This window comes from Muntiacus reevesi, chromosome 21, assembly GCF_963930625.1.
Source record: "Muntiacus reevesi chromosome 21, mMunRee1.1, whole genome shotgun sequence".
NCBI classification, from domain to species: Eukaryota; Metazoa; Chordata; class Mammalia; order Artiodactyla; family Cervidae; genus Muntiacus; species Muntiacus reevesi.
The window spans coordinates 43440071-43458935 of NC_089269.1; the positions used below are offsets into that span (position 1 = coordinate 43440071).

General features: G+C 40.2%; 1 protein-coding gene across 2 annotated transcripts in view; it reads right to left on the reverse strand.

Annotated features, from left to right (window-relative positions):
* Positions 1–574: 574 nt before the first annotated feature.
* The window catches only part of ADAMTS5 (ADAM metallopeptidase with thrombospondin type 1 motif 5), a 57907-nt gene continuing 39616 nt past the window's right edge, over positions 575–18865 (reverse strand). For both annotated transcript variants that reach the window (XM_065913796.1, XM_065913794.1), the window contains 4 exons: positions 18413–18596; positions 17658–17833; positions 15117–15292; positions 575–7606 (listed from right to left, as the gene is read on the reverse strand). In XM_065913796.1, coding sequence (XP_065769868.1) covers positions 7039–7606; positions 15117–15292; positions 17658–17833; positions 18413–18596 — 1104 coding nt within the window. In that variant the 3' untranslated portion in view covers positions 575–7038. The remainder of the gene's footprint in view (positions 7607–15116; positions 15293–17657; positions 17834–18412; positions 18597–18865) is intronic.

Below are 18865 nucleotides of genomic sequence, written 5' to 3' on the forward strand. Positions count from 1 at the left end.
CGACACTATACATCCTACCAAGAAGAAAATTTAAAGTACAATTCTGAAATACTAGTTGATAAGAGAGAGAAATTCAGTGTTTGCAAGGTACACTGACTAGTAATGATTTCAGTTTTAGAAGGAATTCATGTCCTTCAGAATCTTCATGCTATAAATTTGATACCAAAAAATAGCCTTTTGCTAGTGAATGTTAATTCCTTTTAAATTTCGATCATGCATTATTATTTTGGCTCTTTAGTTTTATAGCTAGAATACATTTGTCTTTATAAAAGTAAGGATGAAGTAGGTAGGTTATGTTGCTTGTGGTTCCAATTTAACATCAGACGTTTGAAACTAGACAGATTTAGGGGCTGATGGTCTGGTAAGAAGAACTTGAAGTAAAAGTTCTTTATAGTTTAAGATAGACAAACTATTAAAGGCCAGTGCCAAAGTGGATAAGAGATGGTAGAAATTATAGAGAACCTGGGGCTTCATTAAGACCTAACTTGGTCCTATTGCTGTTATGAGAAAATTAAGAATAAATGGACAATAGTTTCTACCTCTAAAACATATTATATGCCATACATACTTTAACCTATTTTAAAATTTACATTTATTATGCCCACTGAAACCACAAAACCAATGTTTAATTTTACAGTTTAAAGTCACACATAAGGAAATGTTTTACAAAATAGGATATTGTTCCTTAATGAAAAATATTACAGTAAAGGTCCCAAATATCTTATTTCAAGTGGTTTACCTGAATAACAGAGCAGTTGTGGAATGCAGGCTACAAAACACAGTAACACTTTCAATAGCTGTTTCAGGTTTGAAATATGCCAAAGCTGAAGAGACATTTTAAACAAGACCCGTCTTAGTTTTCCAAGATTTTTTTTTTTGGTTTTCCAACAGCATTGTATTTACTGAAAAATGCCATCACTTCTGGAAAATTGAGAGTAGAAAGCAGCGTACATTTTACGGCTTGTATACAGTATGTAAATCTTCAATATTTTATTCTGCCTTGAAAGGATCTTTCAAGACTTAAAAATATCAGTTCTATACCTATTTAGGTTTATTACCTGACTTGACTCACAGACACTAATATAGAAATCAAATATCCGTGGCCACTGCCTATATCAAATCCAACATATTCTTGCAATCTGTTTAGTTATCTGCAGTCTATTTACAAAGCGCATGCATGATTTCCTCTGATGAATGAGCTTATTAAAATGTAAGCAGTATTTGTCAACTCCTACATTTATGTTACGCTGGAGTGTGTAATGCAAAAATACCATCCAGAGAAAATATAAATTTTTTAATCCAAAGTCTAGTTTCACAAAGTCACACAGTATGATACTCTATCTTAGATATACTCAGCATGGGGTGAAATGTTTCTAATATGTTGTGAATTGTTACAGAAAAGATGGAGATAGAATAGCCAAGTGTCCAGACAGAAAATACTGCAAAAGTTGAAGTCCAGCCAAATATACACAAAAGTTCCCTTGTGTATAAGCAACTTGAAACAAGTTTGTTTGAAAGGAATGCTGATGGCTTAGTACATGATAGAATGTGACTGATCTAAAACTGGGCTATGGCGACCTGATGCTTTTCAAGTTTGGATGTCACCTTAAATATCCTCAATGTACATGGAGCTTCTGTCACTAAACCCTGCCAATCTGAATGACCATTAGGTACAATTTCCCAAACTTTGATTATCAAGTTGTGTCCAGCTTTGACAAAAAGACTTAAAGAGCTCTTTCTTGCAAACCAAGAAATCATGTAGAATAAAATAGTAACTCAGAAATATGCATTTGGCAGTTGGGTCACTGAAAATGCTAGCACCTTGATAAAGATTGCAATTGTTCATTGGATGTGCCAAAGGAAAAGTAAAAAAAAAATGCCCTGTTTTATTTGTAAATCACAGTTGTCCTCACAGTGTTAGACTTGGATCATTCTGCTGCAGCAGTGCCTCATAGGAAGATGTGTGAGGTGTGTGTTCAGTCTTGTCCGGCTCTCTGGCGACCCCATGGACTGTAGCCCACTAGGTTGCTTTGCCCATGGGAATTTCCAGGCAAGAATACTGGAGTGGGCTGCCATTTTCCTACTCCAGGGGATCTTCCCTACCCAAGGATTGAACCCACAATAGGATGATGGGCCATTATTTATTTTTTTCACTTGACCTATGGCAGGGCAGTTGGTGGAGATGTAAGATACGGACCACAGACAGCAAACTTACTTTTAGTGAGGGAACATTAAGAGAGTGCAAGCTAATGAATATATATATATACATATATATATATATGTATATATATATATATCAGTCCTATTCCATTTTAAAACCAACATTTTCTAACAACACTTTCCTTTATCTTTTGTACAAAATCTGCATTGATAACTATGATATCATGGCAACAGGATAGCCAGATGGAATACTTTTCTGATCTGAACACTATGTATGTTTGCATTTTCTGAATCACTGATGCATAGGTTGGTGTTTCAATATGTTCTCATACATTAATTAAATAGGACATTCAGTATGCAGTATAGACTGATATGTTTTAAGAGCTGTAACTTGATAAGTCATTTCTGTAGTTCATGCTAGTGAAAGTGAAACTCGCTCAGTCGTGTCTGACTCTTTGCGACTCCATGGACTATTCAGTCTATGGAATTCTCCAGTCCAGAATACTGGAGTGGGTAGCCTTTCCCTGCTCCAGGGGATCTTCCTATCCTTGGGATCAAAGCCAGATCTCTGGCATTGCAGGCAGATTCTTCAGCAGCTGAGCTACAAAGGAAGCCCCGTAGTTCACGCGAACAGGAAGCTATTAGAAAGATTGTATTTTTCAGTGGGTTAGTTGATCTACCCACTTAGTTGGTCTACCTGTTTGATAACCTAAAACTACAGGTTGTTGGCAAATAAGAAAAATAATAAAGAAAACCTACAAGTTCCCTTTCTGTGTGTCTATATGATAGATCACTTTGACCCTGCACTTAAATGGCCATTTCTGTTCTCAAGGTCATTCATGTAAAACAAAATAGTAACTCAAAGTTACTCTGTAGCTTTGAAATGTTAAAAAAAAAATAAGGTGTTTTTATGACTTCAAGTTTGACTATTAACTGATTAATAATAGTCACTCATCATGCAGATAAGATTTCATACTCAGCCACAAGCTATTAGCAAAATCCAGCGATTGTTAAGTTCAATCTTATTTCACAGTGAACTCTAAGTTATAGCACAAGTCCTGAACTTCTTTGGATCCGGCTGCTGTCGTCTCCTAAACCATTAAAATGACCTTGTTAATAAAGAAGGAGCCAAGGGGAGAAACATCAGAACCAAAGATTGATCTGGTCAACTGTGTGTCCAAAGGTGTTTTGCCTTACTGTGACCAAATCGTGAAATTTTAGTCTGGGGCAAGCTGGTGTGATCATAGGTGTCCCTGCTTGTCCCAAATCCTACTATCCCTCCAAAAGATTAACTTGTAATAATAAAACATCATATCATATCAATGGACATCCCACACTTGCAGAAACAGTTATGACTGCAAACATCTGAATCATTTAAATCCATTTGTTTACTCTCATTTATAAATTCCTAAAGATGCTGAGAGGAAATGCTATTAATGTTAAGAAGGGTTTCTAAAGCAGCAGAAGACATTATTTTGCTTTATTATCATTGATATCATTTGGAGGTTGTGATATATCAACAGCTCCCTGTCCAAGTTCGTCAGTGAAAGTGTATGGACCTGATTCTGAATTGTCTTAGCTTCTACTGGAAGCTTCCAGGCTACCTATATGCTCTAGTTTTAAACTTAGACCTTAGTTCCTTGAATAAATGTGTTTCTTAGCTGAGGTTTGGGAAGATTAGGAACCCAAAGACCTGTTAACATAACTACAAGTGATAAATACTACTAGCCACGGAAGATTAAATTTAAAATGTCCTTAGTAAGGAAAGGGACAGTATCAGAATAAGAATACATGAGGAATATACACATATACACCTGTTTCACACAGAAAGCTTTCAGTAAAAAAAAATACAAAAGCAACCAGTGCCATATATTATGTAAATTCACAAAGTGTACTTTATACACAAACATGAAGCATAAATTAAAAAGTAGGACAACAGCAGAACATCTTAAATATAGAAGAATTTGCACATATTTTTGTTAAATAAGAATAAATAATTTTATCACACAAATTCACATACCAGTTGCAAAAACAATAAATTACTTTTTTTTTTCAGTGCTGCAACTTTTTTGTCTGTGATTAATCCCTTCATTCTTAATGTGCTAAAACTGTTTCCACAGGAAGGCAGAGGACATTGAATTGGTTGAATAAATTAAAACAATGTCTTTAAACCTCTAACAACAAGGTAGGGCTTCATTTGACACTTTCTGTTCCAGAAGAAATAAATGTTGTATTGTTCTGGGCTCCCTTTTATCTACTGAAATAATCTGGAGTGTTTAGTTTTGTGAGTGCCATTAGATTCTTACTAACCTGAGCTTTTTCAGACAGACTCTTTTAAAGTCTTTTCTTTTTAGGAAGTGGCTTCTAGCATCCTGAATTTTACACTCTTAATTCAAGATGCAGCTATGGAAAAAGAAAAGGCATAACACAACCTGAAACTGAACTAAATTACTTTGCATATATTGAGGATTTTCCCTTTGCTTATCATTCTCTGTGTCTACTAAACACTCCATTTCTCTAAATTTCAGTTTCCAGTCTACATATTTTCTCAGGAGTTTAGACATACATTCCTTAGTCAATCTACTGACACCCATACAAGGGAAAAAATAACCCAAAAACTAAAAAAGTCCCTTAGATAGAAGCATGGAATAGTGGTTTATTTATTTATTTTAAACTCTCTAGGATTGCTCCTACGAGAAGTGTAAAACTTCGGTTATTTGGGGAAAAAAGGAATCATTGATAAATCATATTTTAAAATCTATGAATACAGTATGGAGAAGTAGAATAGGAGACAATCACATTTGCTCTTTAATTATTTTTTTAATGTTACTGCCAATACAACCACAAAAGATTAAAAAATTGCCATAGCTGAGTTACTTGATTCAAGTTATTTTGAATATTGGAAAAAGTAAAGCTGGTCTGTTAATTCTCTTGGCATAGTCAAATGATCAGTATTACTTTGACATGAACAGCTTTGCTCTCAGTGCCTCATATCTGGTACCTTCATCAAATGGAGGTTACCAGTCTTGTACAGGCCTCCATTCTCTAACTGGCATTTGATTAAGAAAAAGGACCATGTCTAAAGCAAAGTCAGCCTACAAAAACCCAAAGAATGATTAACACTTTTGATTTCTTGAGCAAATCCATTATATCCAATGGATATCCACACAGAGATATCCATTCCCTTGGTCTACTGAAATGAATGTGCTATAGCAAGATCAATTACATAATTCTTTTATATTAAAAATATGTTATGACAAAAATAAACTCTCATGAGTTTAAGGAAACTCAAATAGTAGTTCCCTAATATCCTTATAAGCAAATCTCTAATAATAGGGCACACTTGGTAGGATTATTAGAAAATTTCATAAAAGCAAATTGTTTGTGCTATTTCACAAAGAAAAACCAAATAAAATGTAATATTTTGGTTTTTCTGAACCATGGCATAGAGGGATGTGGTTTATTGCCTATGAAGTTTCTATGCAGATGACTGGAAAAATTTTCCATGCCTAACTATTCCAACTCACAATCTACCTAAACAGGCTATGGAAATAAGAGCAAACTTTGCAAAGGCCATCACATTTCATCACTCACTGGTACAACCAAATGCTTTCTAACTGGGAACAATCTTAACAGTATCAGTATACTTGGATTAAAAAAAATATGCAAAGAATTATTGCCTATGGTGTGGAAACAGTCTTGTTAATATTAACCATTTTTTTTCTTTTTGCACTAGCCACATTAACGATAACCACTTCTATATGCGGCTGACTACCAAGTCAACAAGTCCAAAACATCATAGGTTAAGAAGTCTTGAACAAAGCAAAGAAATGAGCAAAAACAAAACGCGCTATAAAGGCTTGCTGGTAAGAGGTATACCAGTGTTGAATGTGACTGAAAACTTTGCTGTGTGTTCTCTATGGATACGACACATTGTGAGATATCAGATAGGAGCCACAGAGAGAGAAAGCAGTTGTGAAAATATAACTTGAAAATACGGTGAAGCAGGTATTTTTGCTTGTTTGTTTTTACTTTTAAATTCTAACAGGAGGAAATTAATTTTCAGACCTTTGAATACTGATGCACACAGAAATGCTTCTTCTACCTCCTCATGATACATTAATTTGTCTGGCTGCCTGAAAAAATACAGGCAGTTAGTGATTTAAATAAATGGACCCCTGTGTATATTTAAATGACTAGATACACTGAGACCCTTTTTTCTTTTCAGAATGTCTTAGAAGATGCTTGCTGTCAAAATGGTTTTTGACAAAAATTATATCTCCCGTAGTCTGAACGTATAACTAACTCTTTTTAAAACAGCAGCAAGTTCTTAATTTCCAGTAAAACATCCACAGCTCTTTCTGGAAACTGGAAAGAGTGGAAATAGCTGCAGACCTCCTTTGGTCAAATACTTTTTTTTATATAGAAATATATATATATATATATATTTTAATAGAACCGAGTGATATAAAGTGACATACCAAGGAAGAATGTATTTACAAACAATAAAAATAAGCTGCTGTGTAAATAATATGCATGAAAATGATTATGATGCCTTTGAAGACATTCTATAAGAGGTAGGTGACGAGGGAGAGACTGCTCTGCCGTCTTCGAATGTCCTGTTTCTACATTCATCCATGTTTCTGCAAATCTCGTCGGCTCAGGGGATGTTCAAGAACTCGCAAGTGTTTCCACGTCCCGAGGTCACCACTGTCCCACGAAGCAGTGCACACCTCCATTTTGGTCGCCGAGGGCAGATTCTGCCCATAATCGGACTCCCCGGGGCGCCGACGCTGCAGGCTGTGACTTTCTGCGCTTCCGGGGGCCATCCGAGAGCTGTCCCTTCAGCCGTCCCGGCAGCGGGCCGTAAGCACAGGGCTAGCACTTCCTCAGCAGGCACTGCTTGAACGCGGAAGGCCTCTGGGAGAGCGCGCAGCCCTTCGCCAGCTTCCGGTTCCCGTCCTGGCACTGCACCGTCCTGGTGTGCCAGCCCGTGTCACAGGTTCGCGAACAGGCAAGCCAGGGGCCCGTCACCCACTGCAGCTGCGGGCTGGGCGGGCCCACGCTATTGCTGCCCTGGCTGGGGACCGAGTTTGCCTTTGGGGCGGACTTCTTGGGAACGAAGAAGCTGTAGCGGACATCGAGCGCCTTGGTGGGGTCTGTGGCAAGAATCTGCACGATGAGGATCTCCTTGGTGGCCGAGTAGCCCATCCCGTGCAAGAAGTCGTCCCTGTGGCTCCAGCCGCTGTAGTTCATGACGGTCCCGTTGATGTCGATGATGGTTTCCGAAGTGGAGATCATGTACTTGCCGTTGATCAGGTACTCACCGTTCTTCTTCTTCAGGGCTAAGTAGGCAGTGAATCTGGTCTGGTCTTTGGCTTTGAACTGGCGGACTTTAATGTGAGTCGCCCCTTCGGGGATCCTCACGACGTCAGTGTAACCCTTACTGGACGCAGGGATGTCCGGCAGGGGAGAGAGAAAGAACGGGGAGAGGGGAGAGGAAGGAAAAAAAAAAATAAGGAAAACGTTTAACAAACAGATAACGTAAATAGACATTTTCTAAAAGTGTGGAAGACCCGGCTTCGATCCCTGGGTGGGTACCAAAGGGAATGCAGAGAAGGGAATGGCTACCCGCTCCAGTATTCTTGCCTGGAGAATTCCATGGACAGAGAGAGTCCATGGGGTCACAAAGAGTCGGACACTGACTGAATGATTAGCACTGGCACATCACCTTATCTTAGTGCAGTTTTAATGTATTAAAATTAAAAAATTTCAATTTATTAAAGCTTAAAATTGGTTTTAAACATTGGTTTTCTTATAGCAAAATATATTTTATAGTTAGACTATCATATTGTATACATTTCTTTAAACAACAGATTTTTATTTACTTTTAAAATTTTCTCTTATTATTTTTGGCCACACCATGAGTCATGAGGGATCTTAGTTCCCTGGCCAGAGATTGAACCTGTGCCTTCTGCAGTCTTAACCACTGAACTGAGAAGGGATGTCCTGCATACAATTTTATTATGATGTTCAAAATTTACAAAGCAACTCTATGTTCTTTCTGGCACAAAATGGGATATACATAAACAGAAACCAACAAAAATCTACCCTCAATTAATCTCACAGAAATCTTTCAATTAACGTTCCTCAAGCTTGTTTGCACATTAAGATCACATGGGGATCTTGGAAAAAGTTCAAAGCCTGTAAATCTGAATCCAGGGCAGTTAAATCCTCATCTTTCAGGATGGGTCAGAGGCAGCAGTACTTTTGGAGTTTCTCCCACTGTTCCAATGCTCAGACTAGTTGAGAAACCATGGGCTTAATTATTTGTTAGACTAGAGACAGGGTGGAGGCTCTGATTCTGTTTCTACCTAACACTCTGGATTTGCTGGGGCAGGACAGAAAATAAAACATAAAATTCTGTAACTGGGTAACCACAGCTTACTGGTATCAAAAGGGGAAAAAAAAAAAAAAGAAGAAACATTAATGCCTTAGCAAATTTCCCAGAATTATTAGGGTCTGCAAAACTTTATGGTGGACTGACTCAGGCTTTTATGATGAGCAACAAATGAGATAAATTTCTAATGATCCATCTTCTGCTCAGGAAAGTGGGCAAAGGTAAAAGTTTCTCTGATACCCATAAGTTTGCAGAAAAGGCTAGGATGAAAGTTAGCTGAGCACTAAGGCATTACACCAGTGCAGAGGAGGCATCTCTTGCCAAAATCTTTGTCTAAGTAATTATATTAATGTCTCCATATGTTTTAGCTTCCTAGCTATTTAAATATATACAAATACTCTGCTTGTGCAGTTTGACTAATGTGTGTGAAATTTACTTATTTACTTTCAAATTCTTACTCAAGTTTAGAGGATATGGGGCAACTGATCCATATATGGAAAATCCAAGTGTGTTTCCCACTCAAGTATTTCCTCTGAGTTGGAGAGAAGGCTTATTCCCAGGGAAGGCCCCTTTGTACTGGGCATCTGATCTCCAGTGATGGCCAGGCAGGTGGCAGAGCTTCTTACTGTCTTAAAGAGAGAAGATGCAATGCTGACGATATGGCTTACCTATTCAATGTGATTTATTAACTTTACTTATGTAGTACATTTTGGATTAGATTCTGTCACAGGATTTTTTTTTAAGTGTCTAATATTAAGAGATGAGATGTTTCTACTATGGCTTCAAACTAAGCCAGAAGAAAAATATTCCATCTTACCTAAAAAGCCTTTCACCTTGATGAGGGTGAAAGAGAAGAGTGAAAAAGCTAACTTAAAACTCAACATTCAAAAAATGAAGATCATGGCATTTGGTCTCATAATTTCATGGCAAATAGAAGGGGAAAAAGTGGAAACAGTGGCAGAATTTATTTTGGGGGGCGTCAAAATCACTGTCGATAATGACTGCACCCATGAAATTAAAAGATGCCTGCTCCTTGGAAGAAAAGCTATGACAAACTTAGAGAGTGTATTAAAAAACAAAGACATCACTTTGCTGACAAAGGTCCATCTAGTCGAAGCTGTGGTTTTTCCAGTAGTCACATATGGATGTGAGAGTTGGACCATAAAGAAGGCTGAGCACCAAAGAATTGATGCTTTCAAACTGCAGTGCTGGAGAAGACTCTTGAGTCCCTTGGACTGAAAGGAGATCTAACCAGTCAATCCAAAAGGAAATCAACCCTGAATATTCATTGGAAGGACTGATGGTGAAGCTGAAGCTCCAGTACTTTGGCCGCCTGATAAGAAGAGCCGACTCATTGGAAAAGACTCTGATGCTGAGAAAGATTGAAGGCAAAAGGAGAAGGGGGTGGCAGAGGATGAGATGGTTAGAATCACCAACTCAGTGGGCATGAATCTGAGCAAACTCTGGGAAATAATGAAGGAAAGGTGAGCCTGGTGTGCTGCAGTCCATGGGGTCACAAAGAGTTGGACATGACTTAAGTGACCGAACAATGACAATGACACAATCGTACATTACCATGTGTAAAATAGATAGTCAATGGGAATTTTCCGTATGACTCGGGGATCTCCAGCTCAGGCTCTGTAGCTACCTAGATGGGTGGGATGGTGAGGAAGGTTCAAGAGGGAGGGGACATATGTCTGCTCATGGCTGATTCATGTTGATGTTCGGCAGAAACCAACATAATACTCTAAAGCAAGTATCCTTCAATTAAAAATAAATGAATTTTTTAAAAGGGAAAGCAGAAAAATTCAATGTGTAAATGAATTACACCGCTAAATCTAAACAAAATTCAAATACGTGTTTGAAAAAAAAAAAAAGCCTATCAGGGAAGATGTATTAAAGTAATTTGCCCAAGTTCACTAGTGTTAACCAGTGGCAGTGCTAGGACATTTGACTCCCAATTTCTGCTCCTTTTACCACGTCCCTAGGCATGGAAACTTTAGCTCAATCAGCTGAACTTCCTAACAGTTAAATGAAAATATGTTCTGGTGATGTTCAGAGTTTAAGCGATACCAAGCAGAGTGTCAAGAAAGTAAAGAATGTTGGTTGAGAGAATCAGACAGCACAGGCTTTTTAAAATCCTTGTTCTTGGAGTCTGACTCATACTCATGAGAATCACTGGGAGCTCAGCCTGGGCAGGTCTCCAGACTGAGGTGCTCAAGGCACTGGGCAGTATGAAGATTCGTGTGCTGATTTCTTGATGCTTCAGTAAAATAGGATTTCCTTTTATTCCTTATTTGTTTTCTTTCACCCTGCTTGGTATCATTTAAACTCTGGGCATTAACCAGTTTCCTTGGTCACCATGAATGAATGCAGCTGTTTTCATGGATGTATGAAGTGTGGATGGCAGGGCAAGGAGTCTTCTTTTTTCTTTATACATATATCCCCTCTTGTTTGGATTTCCTTCCCATTTAGGACATGGAAGCGACCTAAATGTCCAGAGGAATGAATCAAGAAGATGTGGTACATATATATATATGAAGGAATATTACTCAGCCATATAAAGGGACAAAATTGTGCCATCTGCAGAGACATGGGTGGACCTAGTGAGTCTCATATAGAATGGAGTCAGAAAGAGAAAAACAAATATTATATTAACGCATATTTGTGGAATCTAGAAAAATGGTACAGATGAACCTATTTGCAAAGGGAATCTTCTTGTGTCCAGGGCTTTCTCCGTAGTACTAAGAACAGTACCTGCCATGAAGGAATATGTGCATTCTTACATACTATACATGCTGTCATGGAAGTGACATTCTAGCAAGAGTGGAGGAGTTAGACCCCCAAACAGGATATGCGATTATATCTGATGATAAGAGCTGTGAAGAAGAGAGGAGAGTAGAAGACAGTGGAACAAGGAGGAAGGCGGAGAGACCCTCCAATTCATTTAAGAAAGTCACTGCCTGGGGGCGATGGGGGTTACATTTAGCAGACATTTAAAGGAATTCTAGAGGAAGCATTGGTTATATTCATTGTCAAAAACTGTTCCAGGCAGAGGAAACAGTGCCCATGGTCCTGCTTGCCATGTTTGAAGAGCGTTGGGAAGTTGGGAAGTCCAGGATGTTAGAGCAGAACAAGAGAAGAGGCCAGGGAAGAAGAGACTTGGAGCAGGGCAGGGACCAAAGCTTTTGGCATCACCCAGGTTACAAAACAGCCTTGTGCACTGACTCTAAGTGAGATGGCAGCCACTGAAGGGGTGAGCCGAGGAATGCCACCAGCTGACTCAGGTAATGCAGGGATGACTCCCTCTGCTCTGTGAGGAAGAGACAGTGAAGAACCACGGGCTGGGGAGCCACCCATGGGAAGACGGCTGGACTGATAGAGCCAAAGAGGATGACCACAGGATGGTGGTGTTTGTCCTCCTGCTGGTGAGGGGTAACCGGATTCTGGGACACACCCTGGAAGTAGGACTGATTTGCAAATGAATGGATGTGAGTTGTGACAGAAAATGAGGTGTGAAAGACGGCTCAACGTTTTAGCCCCAGGCAGTAGAAGGACTGAATTGCCCTTTAGTGACATGAAGAAAATTGAGAGAGGAGTGAACTAAAATTAGGATCACGTTCCTGAAGAGTTTTGAACTTAGTGAAATATTTTAATATGCATAATCTCATTTGATCCTCACAGAAACACTTATTTGCAAGATAATTACTATTATTTCCATTCTACTTTCAAGGATGTTAATAGGAAAGAAGTTGAGTGATTCTTCAAGACCACGTGGCTAGGGAATTACTAAATCAGAGCTGGATTGCAAATATTCCAGCTCCAAGATCAATGTTCCTTTTTATCAATCAACGATGTCAAGATAATTTATTCAGGATACTCAAACAGGTCATTTGCATCACATACTCTAATCTTGATCAAATCAATTTGCAAGGATTTATGGTGCATCATTCTTGTTGCTATCATGAGTGCCTTCATCTTTTTGTGTGATAGCAAATATGTGTTTATTTGCTGTAAATACATAAAAAACCTAAAAGCTAAATCTAGCATTGCAAGAGTCTTATAAGTTGATGTAGGAAGAATACATAGCATATAGTACATAAGCTACTTTTTAAAAAATAATTTTATTTCTCTTTTGGTTCTGAATTTTTTCCCTTCCTTCTTTTTCTGTCTCTTCCTTTTTTCTTTTTTAACAAATAGCTTGTGCATCCTATTTTTATGACCTAAACTATAGCCTCTACTTTGGCATTCCTCATGTAAAACTGTCATGTAAAACTGCGTAAATCTTAAAGTTTCAGAGTCCCAGATTTCTCATTTATAAAGCACAACATTAGACTGGATCATTTCTAAGGTGCCTGCATCTTTGAAATATACTGAAATGCAGAATATAATTGGACTTGCAGCCTTTTTGACTTAGATGGTCCAACACCATTAGATGAATAATTATTATATCACTAGCAAACAAGATTTGTAATGGCTATTTTAATACAGAATTTATTCTCCAGCCATATATTTTTTTTATCATATCAAAGATCACTTCCAGTTTTTTACATTACCATGGCATGGGATTTGTTCTTAGAAATGCTTCTTGTGGACTTGGCTTGTATATTCCTCTCCGGTTACAGAGAACACAGCACACACCTCAGGAATACAGATGCGCCTGACTGATGTGTGTGTGTGAGTGTGTGTGCACGCTCAGTCATGTCTGATTCTTTGTGACTTCATGGACTGTAGCCCACCATGGAACTGTAGCCCTCCTCTGTTCATGGAAGTTTTCAGGCAAGAATACTGGAGTGTGTTGCCATTTCCTGCTGCAGGGGATCTTCCCGGTCCGGGAATCAAACCCGTGTCTCTGGCATCCCCTGCACTGGCAGGCAGATTCTTAACCACTGTGCCACCTGGGAAGTCCCATCTGACCAACACCACACAGCGCAAGGGTAGTCTGGCGAAGAGGAAAAGCAATTCTGCATTTCTGCAGACTCTTTAGCTGACTCAGTCATCCTAGCTGAGAGTATAATATTTCATGCCAGAAACTGGTTACGTTCTAAACTTACATTTTTAAAGCAAGAGTGTAATCAAGGACCATGAGAGGGAGCAGGAAACAGATATTATGCTTCATAGAGTAGATAGAAACCAGGGTAGTGCACTCAAAAACAGGCTTGCCCTCAACACCACTGCAGATCACTTACATTTTGGTTTGAGAAATGTTTTCTCAAGAAAAATATAGCCCAAAGAGAATTTATTTGTTTAAAAAAAAAGCAGTTAAGATGGAAACCAGTCATCTCTTCCTAAATTGTGTTTCGGGAATAACAGATCTGCAAGGTATGGCTCAAGTGGAATGTCACAGATTTTTCCTTTGCCTTTTTCACACTCTACAAAACCTGAAGCCACGGCCATTGTGATTCCATCTGCTTTGAAAGGTGCCACGAGTTTCCAGTCGGCATCCGGGCTCATTTCATGTCCTTGCGTTCCCTTCTCATATTCATAAAGCATTAAGTAGGGGGGGCCTGGCTAAACCTCCTTCTGGGACGGGCCTGGGACCCGGGACGCTTTGCTGCAGTGCTGGAATGCTCGCACCTGGACACACCTCTCCTCCAGCAACAAAACTCAGCGAAACTGTGTGGGCCTAAAAATCACTGCATGTGTGATCGACTGTGTGTCGCTGGGGCAAATTCTGGGCCCAAGAAACACACAGAGATCAAAAAACCCAACCGCCACTTTTGAAGAGCATGGAGCCAAAAACAGGGGCCTGTGCCTGCCACCCTTCACTCCACACCACCAGAAAGTGAGCGTGTCAGTCGCTCAGCTGCGTCCAACTCTTTGCAACCCTATGGACTGTAGCCCACCAGGCTCCTCCGTCCATGGAATTCTCCAGGCAAGAATACTGGAGTGGGTAACCATTCCTGCTTCTCCAGGGCATCTTCCAGACCCAGTGATCGAACCTGTAGTCTCCCGAATTGCAGGCGGATTCTTTAACATCTGAGTCATACCACCAGAAGGGTGGGAAAAACACCTAGGTCCCCCTCTGGCCAGCCCAAGGACACACTCCTACCCTCACCCCATATAAAGAATGAGCTCCATCCGCCCAGGGGAGTAAGCAAACAAGGGAACCTGTTGCTTGCTTTTTGCTCCCCCTTGCATCAGCAGGGGCCCCAGTGAAGGCTTGCCTGAATTTCTTGTCTGCCCTCTAGTCAATTTCTATTGCTTGGAGGAGGCCAAGAACCCTGGTGAATAACATGCCCACAGATAGCTTAGGATGTAACGAGTCCTCCTTTATGAATTTTGCAAGAGTCTAAAGCCACCTGAAATGACTCGTTTGAAAAGACTTTGATGCTGGGAAAGATTGAAGGCGGGAGAAGGGGACGACAGAGGATGAGATGGTTGGATGGCATCACCGACTCAATGGACATGAGTTTGAGTAAACTCCATGAGCTGGTGATGGACAGGGAAGCCTGGCATGCTGCAGTCCATGGGGCACAAAGAGTTGGACATGACTGAGTGGCTGAACTGAAAGTCTTGTTCAGGTCAGTTGAGGGCAATGGTTCTCTCACATTACCTTTTTTTATTGAAGGTTCCAACCACCTTTGTGCAACTGGAGTTGTCTCCTCCACAGACGCCACACTTGTCATACTGCAGCTTCGAGCCAATGATGCCATCACAGCCTGTCCGCACGCACTTCCCCCGGACACACACAGAATTGCTATATGGCCTGCATTCCGTCCCATCGGTCACCTGAATAACGAGAGACACCTTAGTGATGGGAAATACTGGCTCTGCATACGTGGCTTCTTTGATAAAATCAAGTTTTAATTTGGGACTTTTAAGTTTGATCAGAAACTGATTTTATATCAGAAACTAAACAACCAAAAAAAGAAAAAAGAAAAACAACCCCCCCCCCCCACCTCCGTTTTCAGGAGTACTGAGTAGAAAATCTTTGACATATTGGCAGGAAGAAGAACTGGGATAAATCAGGGTTATGCCCTTTCTTTCTTCTTTCTCTCTTGAGTCTAATCCTGAATGTGTTAGGAGAACCAAGGTCCTCATCTCCATTTCTGTGTCTGCGATAAGTCCCCGTGGTATAGCCTTGTCTTTTCATTGATAGACTATTTCACCCCGGATGTGGGACTGTTTGTCACTTGTGTGGAGAGAGGAAGAGCAGGATTTGAGCAGGCTCAAGAATGTGGACATCCTTTTTGGCTGCATACTTGTTATTACTGTCGTAACATTGAAAATCTACATGGACACACGCAGCCTTGTCACGGCTGGGAAGCATTCCCTATTGTGTGGAGTGGTGAGATGCTGAAATAGAGATGTGGGCATGCATAATCAGCTGCTTCAGTCGTGTCCAACTCTTTGCAAACCCATGGACCATGGCCCAGCAGACTCCTCTGTCCATGGGATGGTCCTGGCAAGAATACTGGAGTGGGTTGCCATGCCCTCCTCCAGGAATTGAACGCGAGTCTCCTGTGTCTCCTGCATTGCACATGGATTCTTCACCATGGAGCCACTAAGGAAGCCCCAAATAGACACAAATTTGTATAAAAAAAGAAGTCTGGGGAAGTCTGAGAAAAGTACTTACTGGAAGAGATTGCATATTTTTGAAAAAAGAATTAGCGTATATTGAATAAGGTAGTTATAAAATAGTATGTATATGATCTCTTAGTGGTTTGTGCATGTAAGTGCAAGTAACACACAGTCATATGAATAAATGTACATATTTTGTATGTGTGTATAAACAAAACCTCTTATCACATACGTCTGTGAGTATGTGAATATGTGGACGTGTGTTAATTGGGGTGCGGTAGCTTCCCTGGTGGCTCAGAGGTTAAACGTGGGCGACCTGGGTTCAATCCCTGGGTCAGGAAGATCCCCTGGAGAAGGAAATGGCAACCCACTCCAGTATTCTTGCCTGGAGAATCCCATGGACGGAGGAGCCTGGTGGGCTACAGTCCATGGGGTCGCAAAGAGTTGGACACAACTGAGCGACTTCACTTTCCTTCTTTCTTCTTCAACAGGTTAACAACTCTCTGGATGATTATATTTCCAGATAATGTTTTTCACTTTTATTTAATATTTTTAAAAGAAAATGCATTATTTTAAATAAAAGATGAAATGTTTTAAAACACACATAACTTGGACATTAACTTATTTTTCAATAATATGTCATAAATATCTGAAGACCTGTTACAGAGGTGGCTTTAAATATCATGCCTATTTGTAAATTAGATTAACAGTATTTTAAACCATAGCATAATGTTGATTGTGAGAAGTGAAACTTCAGTAATTTAGAAAATGCTCTTCTATGGAAAATAAAGGATCATTTCACATGTATATATTATGATGTGTAAATCTAGAGGGACACTGATTCATATTAAAAGTGCAGGACATTTTAAAGTCTAGGTCAGGGATAATGATGTTGACATCCTACTTCATGAATCACCAATGGAATTCTTCAATAAAACATAGAAAAATAGAAAACTTTCTTGTTTTATAGTCCCCTTTACAAATATAATTTGTGCTAAAAATATGAAAAAGTATTCTTTTGAGAAGCAGTCATTCCATCTACGTAGGGGACACAAACTTTAAGCATCCTTTATATTTATCTTTGCTTCCCAGGTGGCTCAGGGGTACAGAATCTGCCTGCCAGTGCAGGAGATGTGAGTTTTAACCCTAGGTCGGGAAGATCCTCTGGAGAAGGACATGGCAATCCACTCTAGTATCCTTGCCTGGGAAATTCCACGAACAGAGGAGCCTGGCGGGCTACAGTCCATGGGGTTGCAAAGAGTCAGACACGACAAATTACAAACGTACCTAGGGAATACTATTTTGAAGTTAAGGTCACAGCTCATCTTCCTGACAGAGTAACACGTTTTCAAAAAATAGCTTTTAAAACATTTACTTGTTCTGTTTACAAAATCCTTTTGATTCATTGTAGCAAGTTTGAAAATACAGAAATTACAGAGGTGAAAATAAAACCTTCCAAAATCTAGCCACCCCTCAAATAATGACTGCTTACATTTGGTATGCGCAGCCTCCATTCTACCAAATAGCTTCCGCCAAGGACACCCACTTTTCTGGGCAGTCTGGGAGCGGTTACCTTTGGTGAGAACACGACGTAGTAGCCCGTGCCCTTAGCCCTGCAGGTCAGCTTGCACACGTCTCCAGGCAGGACTCCAGCATACTTGGGAACCCATTCCACAAATGTTTTGACTCCTTTTGCGTCAGACTGATATCCATTTTTGGCCTCACACTGCTCATGACGAAAAGATTTACCTAAAAAAAAAAAAGTACATTATTACTCTGTTCTGAAACTCAGATATATTCCTATTCATGTAAATACTTGCAAGGAGAAGATGCTAACTATTTTTTTCCCCTACAGTCTCTCAACACACCAGTGTTGCAGGATTTTTATCCACAGAGTTGAAAATAGCAATTATTTTTTCCTACTCCCGGAATACTCAACTGTTGATGATAATAATTTAAAAACCACTCATGTATTTGTTACTGATTTGCACACTGGTGGGACAATGTGGTACAAGATTAACAGAATATTTCTTCAGCCTCTCCTATTGACGACTGCTAGAATAAAATTGTTGTTGTCTAGTTGCTAAGTCATGCCTGACTCTTTTGTAACCCCATGAACTATAGCCCACCAGGCTCCTCTGTCCAGAGGAGTTCCCAGGCAAGAATCCTGGAGCCATTCCCTCCTCCAGGGGATCTTTCCGACCCAGGAACTGAACCTTTGTCTCCTGGATAGGCAGGCAGACTCTTGACCACTGAGCCACCAAGGAAGCCCCAGAATATAAATGACACTCGATCTACGGTGGTTGCTGACTCTTGGGAGCAGCATACCATTAGCCGGGCAGGGTGTGACGCTGCAGGAGCGGTAGATCGCCCTCTTCCCGGTGCAGTAGCGGCCGTGGTTCCTGGGCGCCGGGTTATTGCAGTGGCGGTAGGCAAACTGCACTCCGCCCCCACACGAGCGAGAACACTGGCCCCAGGACCCCCAGGACCCCCAGTTGCCGTGGCTTGATGTCTAAAATAGAAAACAGGAGATATTTTACTCAGAAGGGTGGACAACTTTCAAAATGTACATTTAGAAATCACTTGCATGCAATGACTCAGCGGAAACGTCATTGCAGATAAGACATGATCATCTCTGAGTTTAACACAATCACAGATGTTGAACACTCTGAAATTGCAACGCGATTCCAATTCTAAACAATCCACCTTTCCTGCCCCCTGCCCCCCGCCCCAGCACTAGAGGATTTGAATGGGTATGTGTTTGGTCACTCATTCTTGTCC